We start from the raw sequence: 23,997 nt of genomic DNA, 5'->3' as shown, positions 1-23,997 counted from the left end.
CTCTGATTTAGTGACTTAAGTCACTAAAGTGATCTAGTTTGGCAGTACCAGAACCTGGGGGCTAGAACACTGGGTACCTAATGCCAAATCTGCTATTCTTCCCACTGTATCTAGCCCCTTCTTACCTTTCCAGTTTTCTTACACCTTCAGTGATGCTAGACTTTTTGCTCTTAAACACAGTACTTCATGTCCTGATTCCATGCATTTTCAGTGGCTGTCTCCCATGCCTGGAATTCTCTCCTTCTTTATCTCTGCCTGCTAGTTTCCCTGGTTTCCTTCAAGTTTCCGATGAAATTCCACGTTTAGGAAGCCTTTCCTAATTCCCCCTTAATGCTAATGCCTTTCTTCTGTTGATTAGCTCCAACTCTGTATGTCTGGCTTATACACAATTGTTTGCCTATTGTCTCCTTAGTTGGATTGTGATCTTCTTGAGAGTCAGGACCATTTAATCGTTCTTTGTTTTCTCAGTGCGTACATGTTGTCTGACACATGATAGTCACTTAATAAATGGTTGTTGACGTACTATCCATGCTACCTTTCTGCTTGTTCTTCTCATGGTTTTCTCCAAAACATGGAGAATTTTGAGGCCCTATATATTAAAAACCAAGCCGTTTCAACAGTTTGACTCTTGCTGGCCTCTTCAGGGATATTGTAAGAGACTCCTTCTTTAGGTTGAGTTTGGACTAGATTACTTCTGAGTTCCCTTGCAAATTATAGATTCTCTGAAATAAAGCACAATGTAAATGAAATCGATTTTGCTTTTGGGGCTATAATGAACATCATCATATGTAGAAAATATTGAATTAATTCTAATGGAAAAATTCAAGGTTTTTAGCTGTGCCCTTGTCAAATATAATCTGTCTTTCTATTAAAGTTAAAAAATGTATCAACTGGGGGAGTTAACAATTCTAGCTAGAACTGCCTGACCTTGGTTCATGATGGACAGAAAAGAATTCTTTCCTTTATAATTTAACTGTGTTTCATTTATAAACTGTAGCATAATATTATTTTCATGAAATGCTGTTTAACTTTAAAATTGCTTCTGTGAAAACTAGTAGCACTGACTAATGTAAAATACTGTTTACTTTAATTGGGCAATTGAAAACAAAAGAGTTTTACAATAGAGTGATCCAAAGTTTATGAGAGACATTTTTTCACAGAGCCAGAGGCCTAAAATTCAGAACAGTGAAACACAGTATATTAGGTTGTCTTAAGTGTTTTTATTGCTAGTGATGTGTCCATAAAATATTAAATGAAAGTGAACATCTTTACATTCTGTCTTAAAAATCTGTTTTCATGACTTGATTTCTCTTCAGAGAAATATCACATAAAGCGTTTACTCTGCATTGTTAGACAGAAATGGAATCAGTTTTTATTAGCAGGTAAATGGATGAGCTTTGTTTAGTCAAATGATCTAGAATCCTCTGTATGGAGCAATTCTGTTATTTTCAGTTTCTTTTTCCTACTGTATTATTTACAACAGCCTCAGGACACTGAAAACTACCCTGCACATTTTTCCCCTAAGACAATTTAGACATTTAAGATGCATGTGATATCAGTGACTGTGGTACTAGGAGGATACCTCTACAATACTGGTATACCTCCCCTTACACAATTGATAGTCTAGCCATGGGATTTTAGCATAAGTCGGAGGCGTGCATACTATTTACATTGGTCCTGTTTCTTGTTTTCAGCATAGCTAACAAGCTTTCTGTTGAAGCGTTCTCTGGTTGAAACATTTTCAAAGTTGAGCAAATTTCCCCCATAAAGATCCAGGTTTTATATATCAGCATAACATATAAAGCAAGTTAGACTACTGCTAATTTAATGCTGTAATTAATTTATGCAGTTAATGCTGTATTTGACACTCATGTTCAATACCATTCATTGAAAGCTATGACTAAAAAAACCAGTTAATTTATACCTGATATGAAATAGACTTTGAGTTATTCAGGACTTTACCCCCTGTAATATTCTAATTATTTCTTTTTTCAGGTCACTTTCCACATTGAACCATATAAGAATCGAGATGATCACAGTATGCACAAAAGTATCAAGTACATTATAGACAAGTGAGTTTCTTTAGTGACTATTACTATTTGCTCTTTTTATAACAATCTTATATTTACTTAATATTATTTGAAGTTGTTTCATGGTTCTGTAACAAAATTATTTGCTATTTAATTGACTCCCATTATAATTTGTGAACTATCTCACAGATCACAAAGTGAAATAAGTACAAGGAATAAGGTAGCTTAGGTGTTACAGTGGATAGAGGGCTGGGCCTGAAGTCAAATCTGGTCTCACATGCAAGCAGTGTGACCCTGGGCAAGTCACTTAACCCTATTTGTCTCAATCTGTAAAATGAACTGGAGAAGGAAGTGGAAAACCACTCCAGTATCTGTCAAGAAAACCCCAAATGGGTTTACAAAGAGTTAAACTTGCAAGAAAGCCACAACTATCTTTATCATTTAATTTTTTTAGTAGGCTCTTTAGACTTCTTTTAGATAAACATGTTTAACTGTTTTTGTCTTCAGACTATTGTACTATTAACAATTCTACCTTTTTAAAAAATGCATCACAATGTGGTATGTTGAGTGCTATGGTACCAATTGAAGGATTTATGATGCACTCATTTAAAATCACTCCACATAGGGGGGAAAGGAGATGTTTCTTTCTCCTCAAAGGATAGGAGGATATAAACAGATATATCATGCTCATCAGCCCTAGTAGAGTATTTAACAATATTACCAATTTTAGTTTGCTTGTTTGCTTAAGGACTGTTTATGTATATAGTTTGCTGTTTATTGATATATCTGAGATCTAATTTTCACTCTGTGAAAAATTCAAAATACAGTGATATAGCAGCTTTTGGCTGAAAGATATGACCATTGTCTTTAAAATGCCCTGATGCTCTTCGAGTTGATAGGAAAAAAAAATACTTTTCTCTCATTAGTTATTTCTGACTATTTACATTAGTATTGTATATGTTTGTTTTATAGATATGGAAGCCATCCAGCTTTTTACAGGCATAAGACCAGCACTGGCAGAGTCCTTCCCATGTTCTATGTGTATGATTCTTATTTCACAAAGCCAGAAACCTGGGCCAATCTTTTAACTGCCTCAGGGCCCCTGAGTATTCGTAACACTCCCTATGACGGATTGTTCATTGCTCTTCTTGTAGAAGAAAGACACAAACAGGAAATCCAGAGAAGTGGTTTTGATGGAATTTACACATACTTTGCCACAAATGGCTTTTCTTTTGGCTCATCACATCACAACTGGGCAGGCTTAAAAGCCTTTTGTGACAGCAACAGCTTACTGTTTATCCCAAGTGTGGGGCCAGGATACATAGATACCAACGTCCGACCCTGGAACAACCGCAACACTCGGAACCGAGTCAATGGGAAGTACTTTGAAACTGCTTTCAGTGCTGCTCTTCAGGTGCGACCTGATGCTATTTCCATCACCTCCTTTAATGAGTGGCACGAAGGGACTCAGATTGAAAAAGCAGTTCCCAAGAGAACTGAACACATGGTATACCTTGATTACCAGCCTCACAAGCCAGGTATTTATCTGGAACTCACTCGTAAGTGGTCTGAAAAATACAATAAGGAAAAGGAACAGTGGCTTGCGTGAAGTGAATCCAATGGCCATTTTAATATACTTAGCCCAAAGTGTACTCATAATCAAAACAGTCCAATGTATCACAGTATGCACAATATTTTGTCAGGTGTACAGAAGAAATCTTTAAGTCAATATGCATTTCTCTTTATTAGAAAGAATATACATTATATCTTTATTAGAAAGAATATAGACTTTTGTATATTGTCATTGTCAACCTCTTGCAAGTTGTATTTTGAAAGTATTTGAAAAGGAAGCTGTGCAAATTTTTATATTCTGTAAATTAGATTTAACTAACCTCTCTTAAGATAATTTGTGAAACACTCGTGTACAGTATTAGCATAGTTTATATCATTTAGGGCTAGAATTGAAATTCAGCTTTTATGACAGTTTAATTTTTATTTTGTAGCCTGTGGTGCAGAAAGTAATTAGCATCTAATTAGAGGCTACTTGCTTCCTGGACACAGAAACCTGTTTGGGTTTGTCTGTGGTAGAAATCACTGTGGTAGAAAAGCAAGGTACTATAAAAGAATTGCTAATGTATGTGTTTCCTTCTTCAGTTTTGAAATCCATTTCCCTCCAGTGACTCAGTTAGCTAACTTCATGCCTTCTTAAGAATTGAGGCTATTGGTTACTGGAACCAGAAACAGCAAAATAATTCTCCATAACACACAGCATACACACAATCTGTGCCTTAAGTTAGCATTACTAAGGCATTGTTAAAGGGGAAGGGCCCTTTCTGCATAGCTTGATGTATATTGTTACTTTGCTATTTTCTAAGTACTTACGCTGTGCTGTATGCTATGCAAGTCATAAAAGCCATCTCTCTGTCAGAAATGGTTTTGTTTGGGTTCTTTAAGATCCTAAAATTTAGAGTTAAAATAATTAGTAAAATACCACACAAGTTCATGTCTGTCATATATACATTTGTGTATATATGTGCATGCATATGTATATGTTTTTAAAGCTATTCAAATAGTACAAAAATTCATTTTTCCTAGACTATTTGTGGTATCTGTCATGTTTTATTATTTCTGTTCTTTAGGCTTGTTAAAGAAGTGATTATCATTGATTTGAATTCAGCAATGAGATTTTAAGTGAGTCCAAATGTAAGACTTCTTTTTTTTTCACGTATCTAGTTCATGTAAAACGAGTACAGCCTATAGTTAGTGTTTATGTATATATTATTTTATTTTCAATTCTAATTTTAAAGGCACAGTCCATTTTAGGAAATGATCTATATACAGATTGATGTGATACTATATAAAATTATTTAAATGTACATAGGGAAAATTGAGTGAAGAATTTGGGTTAATTTTGCTTTTACCCAAATTTGTTTTTATTATGGTGAGAACAAGAATAGTGTTAATTCTTTCAATATGTAGAAATATATCTATAATTTAGTACTTGGCACTTTCATAGGACCTTTAATCTGAGAATTAAAACACTTAAATATGGAGATCAATGGTCCTTAACAGTAGATGTTTGCCATTTAAGAATAACCTATTTTCAGATATTAGTCACTCATAGTATTGAAATTCATCTACCAACTTACCACCAAAACCAGGATGTTGAAATGGAACCTTAAGTAGTACAATAAATTATATAGTTGTAACCCAGTCAGCAAAATGTACCGAATCCGCTGTTGGAACAATAGAGTTAAAGTTAAGTATAGAATCTCATGTAGGGGTGAAGAGTTGGGAATAAAATAAAACAGTAAACGTTAGGTCATCCAGAGTATCAATATTTGTCTTTGAAAAGGAGTCAGAAATAGACGTTCAGATATACAGGCAAACACATAAGGACCCTCAGTGTAGCTTGTCCTTGATTTATCTGGGCATGTATAGCGAGCGGTAATGACAGGGAGGCTATCACAGATAACTGAAAAATCACCAACAGTGCAGCCTAGCTTAATCACTTTTCTATGTTCCTTTGATATGTAGGGATGAATCTAGTGCCTTCACCATAACGGAAAGAAAAGACTTTTGTATAAATTACGAGACCGTAGTAATTATAGCAATAATAATGATGATAACTGATACTATTCCAGCGCTTTACAGTTTGCAGAGTGCTTTACATACCTTATTCATTTTCTCCTCACAAAGACCTATGAAGTCAGTAATACAAATGTTATTATCCCCATTTTATAGCTTAAAAACAGAGATTCAGAGAAATTTAGTGGCTTGGTCTTACATTTTCTCACTCCAAATCTAACAATCTTTTCATTTACCACTGTGCCTCCCAATTAAGCAGAACATTCAATTAAATGAAATCACTTTTTCCATCTTTACGAGAAAGAAATGACTCCAGCCTCCCCCAACATACCCCCTCACAAAAGCTACCCCAAATTCAAATTATGTATTAATTTTTAAAAGTTACTTGCAGGTTATTAATACAGGTTTAATTTATCCTATAATCTTTCTACAACTACAAGACCATGTACTAAATTTTTGCATTCAGAATGAAAGTTCCTAGAAAATGACGTAAAAGTCAAAAATACAAATGTTGACCCATTGAACCTATGGCAAATAGGGGGTTAGGTTCCCACAACCACCAAAAACTGTAATATTTCACTAGAGATAGCCGAAAATATACTTTTCTGCATACAGTTATGTTAAAACATTAATTCTTATAATATGCATTTTTCCTAACACAGTAACCATGAAATAACCCATAAAATGAAATACACAAAATAAAATTGGTAACGTGCAAAACTTTTTTCTCACTAGTAATTTCCCTAGAATTCTGTGACCTTTTGCACCATCTCAATTAAAAAAAAATGATTTCAGACAATATTCACTTCTCATAACAATATAACATCTACAGTACTATAAATACTGCACTGCGTTTGCTACACAATTCTTAAAACTAAAACATTTTTTAATCTGAACCTTACCTTTTATTATGTCAGATGGTAGTGTGAGGGTATTGTATGGTATACTTTCCTTCTTTTTGTGGATATAATGAATCGTTGATTCATTAACACCAAACTTGCAGTCAAAATTCAGGGAAAAAGTTTACGTAACACCTTTATTTTTTCACTAAGAAAACTACAGGTTCAGGCTTTCTAACCCATTGGACTTGCTCTATGCTTTGGGGGCAAAATTGCAACACAAAACTTGAATTTTAAAGGCAAGGAATGAAAATAAGCAGCAAATTCACATGGAGCTCTTTTCAACAGTAGCATGAACAGGACCAGTGAAGCTCCTAATAGGATACCAGCAACTCCACAAACTTGAATGCATTGTGCCTCTCATTTTTTTCTCTACTACACATTAGCTGTGAATGTGTGTGGTTGCCAATGCAAAAATGAAATTAAGGTTACTAATAAAATCATGCAAATGTTTGAAGTCTTGAAGGTTAAACCCACAAATGTCGAGGATTGACTGTATAACCTTGAGGCAGGGCAGGTTTCTCAGTCAACAAAGGTTTCAGAGTATTTGCTTTATTTTGCTTACTAAGGCAGAGTTAGGGAATTAATTTTTTTTAAGTTTTTAATATTCAGGGTTGAAACAAAAAGGGGTTTCAAAAGAAGCCAGTTAAATAGAACATCCCATTCCACCCAGCCCTTCCACTAAGAGATTTTATCATAAACTATTATCATATTGAAATAATTATGTATTAAATAAACCTATTTATTTAATCTTTTCTTTTAAAAAAAAAGCTATTTCAATGATATTTTAAAAATTCAGTGCAGCCAATATGGCACACTTAAAAATTAGGAAACAGAGTATAGGCTCAAGAGCGTCAGTGACTATGTCCCACTTAATTTTTCTGATCTCTGCTTATCTACAAAAAGAAGAAATTCAACTATATGATCTAGTTTCAAATCTAAAATTCTGTGTTTTTAATCCTACTATTTGTTTGCCCTTTCTAGAAAAAGAAATATTTGCTATTGCCTGTGTGTATAATACGAATATATATTTCATATTTGGAAGAACCCTTAATGCTTTCATATTGCAGCTTCTACTCTGCAATACTTTGTGTCATTTCAGTTAGGTATCTAAATTATTGTAGTAGCTAGCATAGGGGTTTTCACACTTTTTAAAATGATGGAACATTTATGTTTACTCCAATATTTCCATAGACATATAATTTCATCATTGTTGGTGTGTCCCATTCCCATATAAATCACAACCCCATGCTAAGACTCAGAAGTTAAATGGTCTAAAAGAGATGAGATGATTGAAATCCCATTACCCTATAGCCAACCTAGTGATACCTTCTATACTAGAAGTTTGGAAAGACCCCCCACATTTTGTGCTTCACTGGTAAAACATCATACCATGACAAGACATGGGAGTGAATAGGGCTTTATATTCACATAAAAAGAAATTATAAACCTTGAGAGGTAGTTTTTGGATTTCTTTGGAGGGGGGAAGGCAGGGCAGTTGGGATTAAGTGACTTGCCCAAGGTCACACAGCCAGTAAGTGTGTCAAGTATCTGAGGCCAAATTTGAACTCAGGTCCTCCTGACTTCAGGGCAGGTGCTCTACTCACTGTGCCACCTAGCTGCCCCGAGAGGTAGTTTTAATGGCAAAAATAGTGCAAAATTTATGATAAATAACACTCAATAATCCACAGAAGGATCATTCAAAAATAATAAATATATATTCATAAAGTAGGATTGAAGGCAAAGGTTGTAGGGATTGTACATTTTCTCTCTTTTTATGCCCCTTATTTGGGTCACAGTAACACAAATGTAATAAGTTATTTTGATTATATGCAGTAACAAGTATCCTTTTTACTTTCTGATGTAGTTCTTGGTTGTACCTGTAAACAAGGGTACTACTGTTATTTAAAGCTGAGGAAGTAACTGGGAGATAGAAGCCTTAAAGTGAGGAGAAGGGCAGAAGAGGGGAGTACCAGTAATTTCTCAACCAAAAAAAAAACAACATAGTTTCACTTTGCACAATAGAGTCCCATGCTAACTTGTGCCAAGCACTGAGTAAAGCAGGGTTTTTCAAATTCTTTCGCCACAGATGCTTTGTTTCAGTGGGATAAATCCTGGTTTTTTTTGTTTGTTTTTAACACAGTTTGAAAAAGGATGAGCTACAGCCATGTCCTGGCTGTATGAGAGCTATGCTAACGTGAAGAGTCATAGAATTTCAGTTGTGAAAGGGACCTTGGACACCACCTAGTTCATTCCTCTCATTTTATAGATGATGAAACATTTTCTTCTTCAAGGTCATATAGGTAATTAATAGCAAAGCCTATACTAGACCCAAGTTTTCCTAATTCTCAATTCAGTGCTTTTTCCACAATGCTACTTCAATCTTTTAAATTCTTATTGAGAATCCATACTATTTATTTTAACTAACATATCTTCATCCATGATGTTCTTCAAAGTATCTCTGAAGCACGTTTCATTTTTACTGGAGTATAGTCTTCAAAGCATATAACACTTTAGATTAAGGCTACCTCTATCTCTTTTCTTAGTCTTCTTTAAGATTTTTAGTGATAAGCTAGTAAGAAATGAAAAAGAATATTTTCTGGTAAGCCATTTACCTGAAATAATTCTAAATACATATTTTTGTTTGTTTTCTACAAATAATTAGAACTGTTCAGAAAATAAGCCAAAGCAATATTTTATTTTGAAATCACAAATTATTTCTTCTGATGAGGGTTTGGGCTCAAAAGCAGGAATAGGTAAATACCAAAATATATTAATCGAAAAAGTGGTTGGAGAGTAATTTTTCTAGAGGTGACCAGAATTTTAGGTCTCTCCTTAAAAAGAAATTAAGTTGACATAGGGGTTTCTCTGAGAAAATAGTACCTTTTCACGGAAAAGATTCCCTTTCATTAAATAACAAAACAAAACAAAAATTCATTTTTAAACAACACATTAAAATAAAATAGTGCTGTAGAGTTTCATAACCTTGAAAGTCTGCCAGATTATTTTTAATATAAGCTTGTTTGTAGTTTGAGAATTTGCCATTTGCCTAAAGATAATTAGGCCCCACAAAATCATTACTGATCACAGTCCTATTGTGACCCAGTTATCACCATGTTGATGACTTGGTGTGGCCAAATACCCTTAAGAGAATCAAGTAAACAAGTATTTCATTGTTTTGTTCCCCCTCCAAAAAAAATTCTTAAATCTTAAGATGATGAATATAGAGCTATATACTTATATGTGTACACACACACACACACACACACAAACATATATAACCCCTCATTTTATAAATGGGGTAACTGAGGCCAGGAGAGAATAAATGATTTACCCAAGGTCACACAGCAGGTAATAAGTGACAGAAATATGAATCAAATCCAGATCCTATATCTAGTGCTTTTTCTATTGTACTGCATACTGCCTGTCAAATCAACAGATTAACCCTCACGTACAGTTGAAGGGATAAATCTAGCTATTACTTTATTCCTTCAATCAGCAAATATTTTTCCAGCTCTAACTGTGTGAGAGGCCCTGTGCTAGATGCTGTGTGAGGCACATAGAATAAATCGTAACTGTAATACCAAGTAGAATATAAGAGAATTACAAAGTGCTGTGGGAGCTGAAGAGAAAGAGATAAGTTCCATTTGCAAAATATAGTATGGTCACATCTGTTCATCTTTGGTTGGATTATTAAAATAGCTACTACCGATATTGATCATTGCTAAAATAACCATTGGAACTCTGACAGATAATAACTGTTTTACAAAATGCTCTGAGCTTTAATGAAAGCTATTCTTCAAGGGAACTAATGATTGGACTCTGAATTAGTTCCAGTTTAATAGTTTATATTTCCCTTGAAGTCAGTATGTACTTCCTTCTTTGAGTTTTTAGAGAATATTTTCTCCCAAGCCATGTTTCTTTGATTCTTATAAAATTAAGTTTATAAACTATTTCTCAGGTATTCTCTGCAGCATGCTTTTCAAACAACGTGGTTTTAAGATTCCTTGTAGGATACATGAATAGGATAATGAAATTTACTTCATTTATTTAAATTCATTAGATTAGCTTTTAATACAAAATAGTAGAGTAACATAATAATTAGTCTAGCACATGGGCTATGATAGCACCTGTAGTAACTGTTTGTGTTTTTAACACGTGGGGTTTTCTACTGTAGATCATTTGCTGGTATACCAGACAATGTTTACTAGTCCCTTTAAGATAACTTTGGAATCTACTGTAACCACTTATATCTTAGAGCCTTTAAAATAGAGCTTTAAAAAAGATTTGATGCGTATGTGTAATATGAATTTCAACGTATGAATTAACTAGTTTATTATATTTTTTTAATCTTATTAACAATGCAGGGCATAAGTAGTGTACTTATGAGATATGGGATGCTATTTTAATACATAAGTTTCTTTTTGATGGGTGATTAATGGCTAACAAGTAATAGCAGGTACCTTTTAATATACTCTCCTTACCTAAAGATGCAAATATTGACAGGCATAACAAGTTTCACTGTGCACAATTATTTTATCATATTGTTTAGAAAAAAAACTTTTTTTTAACTTCTGTTGATAAGCTTTATCAGTCCATTAGACCTGAAGTTTTTTCAGGATTTCACATTCCACAGCAAGCTGACTTATAATAAACCATCTTAAATGTCAGGCAGATCCTTTACCATGCATTTTCTCAACAAGTCGGGTCAATTCTACTAAGCATACATGCTGGTGGTCCTCATTCCTTTAGAACCCATAAAACACATTCCTGCACGGGTGATTCTACTTCCAAAATTTCAATTCAGATTAAAGGGCAACCCCATGTTAGAAGAATAATGTATCAATTTAAACCAGCACATTTCTATCATTGTCCCCAGTAGTTATAATACTAAATTGAAAAATTTACCTTCTTTCAAACCTAAGATCTTGTAATTATTAACAACTCTGAATTATTAAAAATGTGATCAAAAGAAAATAAGGTAATACACACCTTATTGTATATTATTGTTGTACATCAGTGATCTTCCCTAAATGTTATGGAGTTTAAAATTAAGCTATTGTTCTTGCAATTTTAGGTGTGACTTTGCCTTAATTGCTTTGGTGAGTTATCCTTCCATAAGGACAAAGGAACCTTATAGTACTGTTGATTGTTTTATACTGTAGCTGGCAAGGAAGAATGCTTGCTAGAGCACAAGTTTTTATTTAGTCTCATTTTTCAATAGTGTTACCTGAAACTAGAGCATTGATGACTAATATACATTTTAAGGGCTAACAAATCAGGTAGTCTTTGCAGCCAAAGCTTACTGAAATCAAATAAAATTCGTGTATTTTCAGCTCGTATGATCCAACTTTATTTTTTAAAGTACGTTAGATACTTAATTCTTGTCTGAGTGAACTGGAAGTCAGGGCCCATGGAGAAATGGTCATACTGAAATATTTATATCATTACACTGCATAAAATGTACCATTGTCAAAAAAGGGGATAGGTATCCACTTAGCATTTTGATATATAATGTTTGTTACTACATGTGTTAATTTTTTCTTTCTTTAAGGAAGAGTAGGCTAGAATACTGTTGCGTTAAGTCAAAGGCCACTTCATAACTTCCAGAAGATAGAAAACATGAAAAAAATGTAATCTTCAAAATTAGTAGGAATCATAGATTTAGAACTAGAAAGCACCTCAGAATTCATCTGGGAATGAGGATGATGAAGAAACTGAGGTAAATAGAAGCACCAGAATTGAACCCAAGTTCCCCTGACTCCATTTATAGTACTCTTTACATTAAACTGCCTATAAAATTCAGAAAGCAACAGTTTAAATCAATCCCAATACATGACCATGTAACATTTCAGAGTTAAATTTCTGGGCATAATCAGACCATACGTTATGATGTTGAGTGAACTGTCATGTCTAATAAAATTTTCATATTTTTAAGGCAATCAGTACAAAAAGAGAGAGTCTAAAATTTAGATGGAATAAGATTATCATTAATGCAATTACATTCCAGAAAGCATGTATCTTTGAGTTTCACTCTACCATTAAAATAAGTGACACTGATAATGTGGAATATTCCTATGTTTATTTATTATAAGGTAATTTTATATTATGCATGTCTCAGAAAATGAAAAAAGAAAAAAGAAACACAAACCCTGGGGTTTGAAACTGCAAGATTAAGAATATTTTCCAATATATTTTATTTGTTATGTAATTACTGAGCAAATGAAATTCTGTTCTTTATTTATGCCTGCCCTTGCTAAATAAAAGAGATCTCTTCATTAAATTCTTGCTTGTGGCTTGGGTTTTATGAAATCAGATTTCTCTGAAAACATTCACTTGAAATTTCCTTTTTCCCCAGGGAAATTGTACTGTAAAGAATGACAAGGAAAATATTTCATTTCCTTTAGGGTTTCAAACCGAGGGAAGCATAGTTTTTTGTCATCTTGAGATATAATAAGTAGCAGTATAGTATATTTTCTTTGATATGATTGGAATTGTCAGTTGACTATGAGAGAATAATTAATCTAGGTGACTTAATCACTATTTTAGAAATCGTTTATTTATTCATCATCTTGATGTGTGTTGTACATTCTGTAAAATACAAGCAAAAGAAGGGATCATTTAGAAGGAAAAAACAATCCTGGGTGCCGAATTCTGACAGCAGCAAGTAAGAACATGAGGCACTTAGGCCCTCTTAGTGCCAGGCAAGGATGGTAACTCTGCATAGGTGCTGGCTCTGGGATGAAGCATCTGGGCATCCCGCTCCTATATGGGTAATACTGAGCTGTCTCAGATCAGCTGCCTTCCACTTGTCTGAAATTTAAAGTCAAGACTTGGCCCTTCATTCCAGGCACGCCTGTATGCCAGAAGACTTGGCCTGGTAAAAAATGTTAAAACAATAAAGCAAAAATTTTAATAATGTTCATTTAAAAATGAATTTCTTTTTTGGTCATAAATTAAGCTTACTTCACTTCAGTACTTTTAAATATATCCACCATTTTATGTCAGTCTGAGAATGTGATTTCATGTTAAAATGCAAAATGTAGGTTGAGGGTAATTGAACTAACAGCAGAAGAGAGTACTTCCTTTATGAAGCTAGAAAATAAAGAGGCATCCTTTGGTCAAACAGGATTAATCGTGCTGCTATTCCATAAATGCTTTCTCATTAAACAGAACAAGACTCAGGCACACAGTAGAGCAGCAAAACACTAAAAAAAAGAGACATTGTAATATTAGACTTCAAGTCTCAAGTCAATAGTAAATACCATTATTATCTAAAATTGTATTTATAAAGTTTGCTTTGAAAATTATACCTTCGAGTTGTTTGGGCTTTTTTTGTTCTTAGAAAGGGAACATTGAACTGAAAACTTGCTGTATATGAACAAGAAATAGCTGGACTCACAACCTGCTGTATTGTACACATCCTAGTGTTATATGTTTATAATCAATATTCTAATTTTATCACAAAGTGTAATATGTGTTTACATGAATCATTCTTCTGCCTCCTTTTCTCCTAAGGTTTTTCAGTCTAAAACAAAAAATTGGAAATGATTTAACATCTGGGTTCAGTTCTGCTGCCACCAGGAAGAACCTTCATTAATCTTTCATATTTTTACCCACGTTATTATTATTAAGGAATTAGAATGCCATCTTACATTTGTGTAGTTCTTTATAATTTCCAAGATTATTTCATATATATTACCTTATTTTAGTCTCATAACAAAGTTGAGCATGGCCAGTTTTATCTTATTTTATAAAACAAAACTGGGGCTCAGGAGACCTTCTAATCACAGAAGTACTAAATGACAGAGCCAATGCTTGAACTTAGCTCTCCTAACTCCTAGGTCCCCTTCTCACCACATTCTGCAGCCTCTCCTGTTACAAAGAAACCAACGACAAAGTTAATTGAAACCTAGATCAAATGTTCCTTCTCTCTTCCTTTTTCCAGGCAAATCTCTAAGAACTGTCCTTTGTGGACCAAAAGAAAAAAAAACTTTAAGCAATGAATTAAAATGGAGATTTAGCATACATTATCATTAGGCAATGTTTTTGTGAGAGCATATAATAGAAGTTTAGCTAAGTGATTGAATGGTCCAGGCAACTTGCCAAGTGATGCCAAATAAATTACAAGGAAATACCCACAGTAATGAAGCAAAAGGTCCTACCTTTTTTGGTAGGTAGATAAATAGATGATATATGTACACACACACACACACATATATATATACACACACACGTATATATATACATATATACACATATGTGTGTATATATATATATGCTATATATGATACTATCCATCTCTGTCCATATACACACACACACACACACACACACAGATAAATATATCCCCTTTTTTTCCAGCACTAGTTGCACTTTCACTAATACCTTGCCCCTCAACTTACTAGTCGTTGTGGTGGAGTTGAATACTCCTTATTTTGCCACTTTCAGATTCTTTCTGCCATTATCAGTCAATAATTTCTCCTTTTTTTGAAGGTCATTCAATACATATTTATCTCCTAATCAATATTCTGGTAGCTTTTATCTACAGACTTCCAGGACATTCTCCTTCCTTTTTCACTGAGTTCAGCCTCTGGTTCACAGTCTTTCCTCCCCAGTTCCTGCCCTTAAACTAAGGACTTTAATATACTGTATTTCCCCATGTGTAAGATGCACCTTAGTTTTGGGGCCCAAAATTTGAAGAAATAAATATTACATAAAGTTATTGAACTCTAGTTTTATTCATGTACTCATAGACTTCAGGCATCTTTTGGGCAAGTCTGGTGCATGTACGCATACTTAGTCCATTCCGTTTCATGAACCTGAAGCACCAATTGTGACCTCCTTTGAAATCAGTAACTTCTTTTTCATCAGCAATTCTTCTTCCAATTGCCCTTTGCTCTTCAATCCATATCTTCAATTCCCTCTCTAAATGAGGCCATTTTGCTGACTTGCCTCTCATGGCCTTCTTCTGCCTTGGCGTTTTCAGTAGGGTTTCTTCTTCCTGTAGCCAGTCTTGGATTGTTTTCTCAGTTGGAGGAAGACCAAACTTAGGTTCGGCAGCACAATTTCCATTCACTTTTGCAAAATGGATCACTTTTAACTTGAATTCAGCACTGTACAGAAATCTTTTCTGAGCCATTTCTGGGCAGAACGTAGCAAAACGTAACCTAATATACTGGTAACATGCGAAACAATGAGCACAAAGACAAGTGCGAAAAAGCAGGAAATGCAAGTAAAAAAAAATCTATAACCACTGTATGAGACGCACCCAGTTTTCAGACCCCAGATTTTTCGGAAAAGGGTGTGTCTTATACATGGGGAAATATGGTACATGATACTCTCTCAAACACCTAACTTCCCCAATTCCTCAATTTACTCATTCCTCAGGAACTACTCCTCCACTTCATATCAGCTACACACAGAGGCCATACCCTTGATCTTGCCATTCCTCACAAATACACCACCACTTCCATGTTCATGAACTCCAAAATTCCTGTATCTGATCACAGTCTATCATCATTCCTATTCTCCCTTTATCTTGCAGCTCTGCACACTGTTCTTTGTCCTCACTATGATCCCCGATCTTGATGCCTCAGTTCTTTCTCAAGCCCTCACCCCTATGCTGACTACACTCTCATCCTCGGTGCATCGAATCAAGTCTATCCTGTCTTCTGAGTTCCTTGCTCCTTATTCCAATTACCTATCTTGTCCTGCCAAGCCCCAGCCTCAGATTATTCACACCATCTGCTGCCTTCATTGCTATTCATGGGCTGCCAAATAACACTGGAGAAAATCATAAAACCCTGCTGACTGGGTCCACTACAAAACTATGTTGTGCAATGTTAATTGTGCCCTCACTGTGGCAAGTCAATCATTTTTAGATTTCCATAGTTGATTCACTATACCACTCACCACAGTGGCTTTCCTCAAACCTTTTCATCCCTCTTCAAACCTCCTATGTCTCCTTTTTCCCTCCCCCTCTCAGATGAGAATATTGCCGGATACTTTACTGAAAGGAAAAAAAAAAAACCAGACCAATTGCCAAGAGTTCTCTCTTCTCCCCTCATATCACTCAGGTGCTTTCATCCACTATCTCCACCCCATCTCACAAGAAAAAAATGCCCTGTTTTCCAAAGCAAACATACATGCACAAGTGATCCCACCACCAACAACAAAAATAACTGATGTACCATTATGTGTTTTTTTTTTTTCTAAAAACCTCCAAGGAAATAGGGATGAAAGCAAAACTTAAATGGAAGTTGAGGTAGAGGAACAGGCCTGAGATACCATAGACTCTAAAATTCACAACAGTCCACCTTGTAGGTAAATCTTTTTTTTGTCATTTTTTTTGTGGGACTAAGGAATAGGAAGACACATAAAAGGGGAAAGGAGGAGAAAGGAGATAGAGAAGAATGTGTGATCTACCCTAATCAATGACAAACAAAGGGGAAAATAACTCGGTAATCCCTCAGCAAGAAGAAAGGCTACAAAAGAATGGAAGAGATGGCAAAGGAAATGCTTCAAACTGGAAAAAGGGGAACAATCAATACTCATTGGTGGGAGGGGGTCTCACTGAAGAACATTCCAATTGGGGTGGGAGGGAGTGGGGGGAGGATACTGTGTAATGTGAGATGGAGACCTCACAATGAGTCTGGTTCACACATTTGGTCCTCAGGAATACTAATTCTTATGAGAGTATTGTACCTCCACCAACACCATTCTGCCTCAGGAGAAGGCAAGTCAGAGGTCCTCTGGCAACTGGCATCCAGAAGGGTGAGAGGGCATGGGGCCAGTAAAGTGATTTAATGACAAATGGAACAGAAAACTATTGTGGAAAAGGACACAAGATAGAATTATGTATAGACAAGGACACATGGATTTTTTTTTTTTTTTTTACCAAGTGACAGTACTACCAAGGGATAGTCCGCACTATGTGCTACATACAGTAATTGATGCTTTAAAGAGTGAAAAACAAGAAAAAAGGAGGGAAGTAGCGAAATTTAGAAGGCAACAAGATAGAAATTGTTTAGAAGAGGAAACTCCAAATTGTTATTTTTGAAGCCTTAATTCCATGAAGAACACAAAGAAACTGAAAATTACATAAGTGTAAAGACTATAAATGAAAGAAAATATTTAAACAGAAAGGGAAGAGAATGACAAGAATAAGGCAAATATACATATTTAGGGAAAAAATGAAAAAAAAAGCTAACAAGTAGAAAAGGGAAAGGATTGGGGAACTTCATTAATAGAGATAAGGGAGGGGGAGATTGGATAATTAAATAAAAGGAAGAAAGAAACGCTTTAAGTTATGTATAACTCCAAGCTAGGCCCAGAGGAGACAAAGGTGGGGGCAGATGGTTGACAGCTAGGGGGAAAAGAAGCTATAAGAATAGAATTTCCTTTAGGTAGATTATAATTATAGCGACAGAGAAAAGGAACAACAACAAAAAAAATGTTTGAAGAAAAATATAATACAATAAGCACACCAGAAGGAAAATATAAACCTTACTCATAAATTTAAATGTGAATAGATTAGACAATCCAATAAAATGAAAGGGAATGACAGATTGGATAAGAAAATATCCCACAATCTGTTACTAACAAGCAACACCAAAACCATGCCAGTAATACAAACAATAAAAAAATACATTTACAACAATAGATACCAAAAGAACTTAACAACCCCCACATTCATTTCTCTTAAAAACTCCAAAAATCATGGATATAACATATTAATATAGAGATAGATATACATCTGTATGTATAAATAATCTAAATCCATAAGCAAACATATAATGGAAAAAAGAGGCATGTCCAGTAAGATCAGTGGTAAAGTTCACCACTATCATAGCAACTTAATAACTATAACAAGACCAAAAAAAAGAGCAAAAAGAAGGAAATCACCAAAATAAGCATTGGCAAAGAGAAAAGAATCACTTTTTGCAAATAGATGATAGTGTACTTAGAGAATCAACACAAAATTAATTGAAATAATTCAAAAAGTTGCCAAATATAAGATAAATCCCCATAAATTCCACAGTGTTCCTATATATAACCAACAAAATTGAAAAGTGAAGAGCCAGAAAGAGAAATTTCTTTCAAGATAACTGCAGAAGTGTGAGAGGGTATCTACAATGTTTAACCTAGGGACTATATGAATCTAATTATAAAAGTGGTAAGAAAAAGCAGTTCTGTTGGAAGGGAAGAGGGGGGCAGGTGAGGGGGAATGAGTGAATCTTGCTCTCATTGGATTTGACCTGAGGAGGGAATAACATACATACTCAATCAGGTATCTTACCCCACAGGAAAGCAAGGGGAAGGGGATAAAAAGGGGGGATGAAAGAAGGGAGGGCAGGTAGGGGGAGGAGATAATCAAAAGCAAACACTTTTGAAAAGGGACAGGGTCAAGGGAGAAAATTGAATAAAGGGGGACGGGATAGGGTGGAAGGAAATATATTTAGCCTTTCACAACATGAGCATTGTGGAAGTGTTTTGCATAATGATACATGATTGATCTATGTTGAATTGCTTGCCTTCCTAGAGAGGATGGGTGGAAAGGGAAGAGGGGAGAGAATTTGGAACTTAAAGTTTTAAAAGCAGATGCTTAAAAAATTTTAAAAAAAATTTGCATGCAGCTGGGAAACGATATATAGGGAATGGGGCATAGAAATCTATCCTGCCATACAAGAAAGTAAGGGGAAAGTGGATGGGTGGGAGTGGGGTGAAAGAGGGGAGGGATGACTGGGGAACTAGGCAATCAGAATACATGCCATCTTGGAATAGGGGAAGGCTAAAAATGGGGAGAAAATTTGTAACTCAAAATCTTGTGGAAATCAATGTTGAAAACTAAAATAGTAAATAAAATATATACAGAAAAAAATAAAATAAAATACTTTACAGAAAAAAAAACATGTCTAAGTAATTGGAATAACATTAGCTGTCCATAGGTAGGTCAAGCCAACATAATAGAAATGGTGATGCTCCCTAAATTAGTTATTCAATGCTATATCAAGCTGCCAAAAGAAATTTTTATAAAGCTTGAAAAAATAAAAAATTCACACAAAGTAACAAAAGTTCAAGGATAGGGGTAATAATTAAAAAAAAAAGTCGGAAGGCTACAAGTCTATCACAGTCTATCAGTGCCATATCTCAAAGTGTATTACAAAACCAGTAATTATTAAAACTACTTAGAACTAGTTTAAAGGGGGGAGGGGAGATATTGATCAGTAGAACACATTAGGTACAGAAGACAGAAAAGCAAACTAATGCAGTAAAATAGTGTTTGATAAATTCAAAGACCTCAGTTATTGGGGAAAGGACCTGTTATTTGCCTATCCCCTAAAAAACAAAAAAACAAAAACAAAATCTTGGGACAACTAGATGGCAGTCTGAGAGAAATTAGTTTTAGACCAAAAAATTCACATTATATACTAAGATGACCAAATCATACACAAATTAAAAGAGCAAGGAAGAAATCCCCTTTTTGATCTATGGATGGGGAAGCATTTACAACTAAACAAGTGGTAGAATCAATTATCAATTTTGACTTGAATCAATAATCATGTGAAAAAATGCTCTCAAGCACTAATAATGAGAGAAATGCAAATTAAAACAACTTTGATGTTCTACTTGGTACTTATCAGACTGGCAAAGATCACACAATGGACCATGACAAATATGGAGGACATGTAAGAAAACACATATAGCATTGAACTGTTGGTGAAGTTGTTAGGTTGGTCCAGCCATTCTGAAAAGGAGTTTGGAGCCCTGCCTAGAAATTCATGAAACTAAGCATGCCCTTCGACCCAGCTATGCCTAAACATCATCTATATCTTCAAAAAATCCAAGAAAGAAGAAAAAGGATTGAGAGACTCCACTATTAAACACATGTTGCATTGAAGGTATTGATAAAAAAAAAGGTCCTCTTATATATACTAGGATATTGTAGAGCTGCATTTTTGTGGTAACAAAGAACTAGAAAAAAAGGAGATGTCTATCAATCAGAGGATGGCTTAACCAATTATGGTACATGAACGAAATAGAATATTACTGTGCTTTAAGAAAAAACAATATGAATACAGAAGAATATGGACTTACATGAACTAATAGAGAGTGAAGTAAGCAGAATCGATAGAATGATATACACAGTGACTTAAAGTAAGTGGAAAGAATTACAATGACAAAGCAATCAAAAGTGAATGTTGCAAAAGAATAAGCATGGCCTTAATGAAGAAAGATGAGATCCCTCCCCCTGAAACAGTTGCAGAGGTGGGAGGTCCATGTAAAACTGCATAGATCTTAATTATTTTCATGTATGGATTAGTTTTGCTGATTGCTTTTTTCTTCTTCCTCTTTTTCTTTTTAATTTTGGTGTATTGGATTTCTCTCTGGGAAGGGTAAGGAAAGGAGGAAAAATACATGGGCACATTTAAGTGATGTGAAAACAAATTATATCAATAGGAACGTGTTAAAATATTTTACCCTAAATAATAGGTGTGTCACAAAATAAATCATAGAAGCAATAATTATTTGAAAAACTGATAATGCTAAAAACCATACATAAAAATTTCTGGGATTCAGCTAAAGTCAACCTCAAGGATATATTCCTTAAGAACATATAAACACACCAAAAAATAGACAAGGAAAGGATTAATAAGTGAAGTATTCATTCAGGTATCTGCTCTCATTTCAATTAATTTTAGTCATTCAATACTATATCACCTGGGCAGCTAGATAGCACAGTGGACAGAGTGCTGGGACTGGAGTCAGGAAGACTCATCTTTCTGGGTTCAAATCTGGCCTCAGACACTTATTAGCTATGTGACTCCGGGCAAGTCACTTAACCTTGTTTATCTCAGTTTTCTCATCTGTAAAATGGATTGCAGAAAGAAATGGCAAACCACTCCAGTATCTTTGCCAAGCAAGCCGCAAACGGGATTGTGAAGAGTTAGACAAGGCTGAAAAGTGACTGAACAGCAAAAATTATATCACCCAAATTCAATTACGCAATAAGCCGCTCTCTCTTCTTTCAAGAGGCAAGAGACTATAACATCACAGAGGGACATGAAACATTGCATTTACTAACAGGCTTTTTGATTGTTAGCTTATTTTGATAAGCTGGTGTTAACTTTTTATTATACTGTGATAGAAGTGTATTAAGAGGGCAGAGTTTATAATCTCAAAGAGGATCATATATATGTCTGAAAGGTTCGGAACCGCTGGATATAAGAAATTCTCAAGATAAGAGGCAGAAGAATCAAAGCATATATTTCGGCTCCACAGTAACCAACCCATGAACCAGCATCCCCATTTTGACATATTGATCAAAAGCTTCCAGGCCCAATAAGTACGCCGCACAAGAGTAACCAGGAGGCTACAGAGAAGCATGATGGTGTAAAGCAAAATCATGCTTCCCCCTCTATGGTAAAAAGATTACCCACTGGCCTCAAGTCCTTGTTCAGCTTCCCCTCCGTAGATCAGCTCTGCTACTGGCAGCTCCTGCTTCAGCTTTGGCTGTGGCTGTAGCTGTAGCAGCCTCTGGCTCCAACGGAAGCTGTTTTTAACCATCTGGCTTCTGCGGGGGTGTAAGGTACGCCGGGGAAAGCACAGGTTCTTTCGATTTGCTTAAGCAAGGTGAAGGAGTTGACCAGGAAAGCACAGGTTCTTTCGATCAGCTTAAGCAAGGGAAGCAAGGTGAAGGGGCCGACAAGCTTACTCCAATCTAACATACAAACAGCATTCAGTTCAGGGGAAAAAGTCAAACTAGTCAAGGGCACTTGTTGACTAAGTGCTAAGGAGCCCATTTTTGGTTACCAACACAAGAAGTGATAATTCACTTGATAAGGGAGGATAAAGTTATGTTTTTAGAAATAAAGGCAATACAAAGCAAAAATATTGTTGGGTTTTTTGTGTTTGTTTTGTTTTTGATTTTTTTTTTTTTACAAAGAAGTAAGGTTAGGGGCAGCTAGGTGGCACAGTGAGTAGAGCACGGGCCCTGGAGTCAGGAAGACCTGAGTTCAAATCTGGTCTTAGACACTTGACACATGTACTAGCTGTGTGATCTTGAGCAAGTCACTTAACCCTAATTGCCCCACCCCCCTCCAAAAAAAAACCAAAGAAGTAAGGTTAAATAAAGCTGGAGAATATTGAAAGACCAACAGCTTAAGAGCCAAGAGACTTGAATTATAGTCCTGACCATTAACCAGCCACATGGCCATAGGTGAATTATTTTACCAATCCAGGCCTCAGTTTCCTCATCTGTAAAATGAGAATCTTGAGCTAGATCATGTCTTTTCACCTTTTTGTGTGTCATGGACAACTCTGGTAGTCTGGTGAAGTCTATGAATGTTTTTCAATGTACAAGATAAAATACACAGGATTTCAAAGAAAACTATTTTTTTGTTTGAAATAAAGTAATTATATATGTATATATACAATATAATTATATATTTATATGTATTTATATTTATGTGTATATTTAACATATATTCACATTTATATGTATATTTCACACATATACATGTGTATATTACCATTTGAACAAAGGTTCACTTAGAAGCAGGCAGAGGTGGAACCAATTCAAAGAATCGGAGAACAATCTATATCCGTGTATATAAAAAAAAAAAAATTCACAGACCCCTGGACAAGATGATCCCTAAAGTCTCTTCCAGCTATACCAATCCATTATTCTGTTTGGTGACATAATGACAGTATAAATTTTCACTGTAAGCTTTCTTGAGTTAGGAGGCACATGATATTTCGAGGTTAGATCAAAATTTACAGCTTCTAAGAGTACTCAAATTCACTCATTCCCCTGAGCAGCAAAGGTTACCTCTACAATGTAGGACTGTCAAATTCCTTCACTGCAACATCCTGAGAGGAAGGCCACTGCTTGGAGAAAGGTGCATTAACATTTCCAGCCCACCAGGGTACCCTTTGTTAAATGATTAATGCAGCATGTTAGTGACCTGAAAGATTCAATGATGTTTCCAAAAAAGCTTGCTTTACTCACTTCCAAAAGTTTATACACTGGGGGAAAAGTACTTTATCTTAAAAAATCAAACAGCTTTGCAAACTTACTTGAAGAGTGTTCAGCTTATAATTCCCTTACTGTTAGTGGGAAGAAAATTGGACTTGGAGTCAGAATATGTGGACTTAAAAGCTGATTGTGCCACTTACTAGTCAGGGGACTTGAATTTAATCATTTGATCTCTTTGAATCTCAGCTTCCCCAGCTATTAAATGGGAATATGCACGCTTCGGTCATAGTTGACAAGGACCTTAGAGATCGTCTAATCTAACCCCTTTATTTTATAGATAAGGGAACTAAGGTCTAAAGAGATTAAATTATTTCCAAAGTCACACAGCTTATAAGTAAAAGAACTAGGATTCAAGTCCATGCCTACTCGAATGAATTAATGAAAAAAATTATTAAGCTATGTGCCAAATTTGGGGGATATGAATTGAAAAGTAAGGTTG

At 35.1% G+C, this 23,997-nt stretch overlaps 1 protein-coding gene across 1 annotated transcript in view; it reads left to right on the top strand.

Moving 5' to 3' along the window:
• MANEA (mannosidase endo-alpha) overlaps window positions 1-6,328 on the top strand; it is a 101,452-nt gene extending 95,124 nt beyond the window's left edge. Inside the window, exons 5-6 of the mRNA XM_036766964.1 lie at window positions 1,996-2,072; window positions 3,003-6,328. Of these exons, the coding sequence (XP_036622859.1) occupies window positions 1,996-2,072; window positions 3,003-3,639 (714 nt within the window). The 3' untranslated portion in view covers window positions 3,640-6,328. The remainder of the gene's footprint in view (window positions 1-1,995; window positions 2,073-3,002) is intronic.
• Window positions 6,329-23,997: the final 17,669 nt, after the last annotated feature.

Source organism: Trichosurus vulpecula, chromosome 7 (assembly GCF_011100635.1).
Source record: "Trichosurus vulpecula isolate mTriVul1 chromosome 7, mTriVul1.pri, whole genome shotgun sequence".
NCBI lineage: Eukaryota > Metazoa > Chordata > Mammalia > Diprotodontia > Phalangeridae > Trichosurus > Trichosurus vulpecula.
This window is presented reverse-complemented; position numbering and strand designations above follow the sequence as displayed.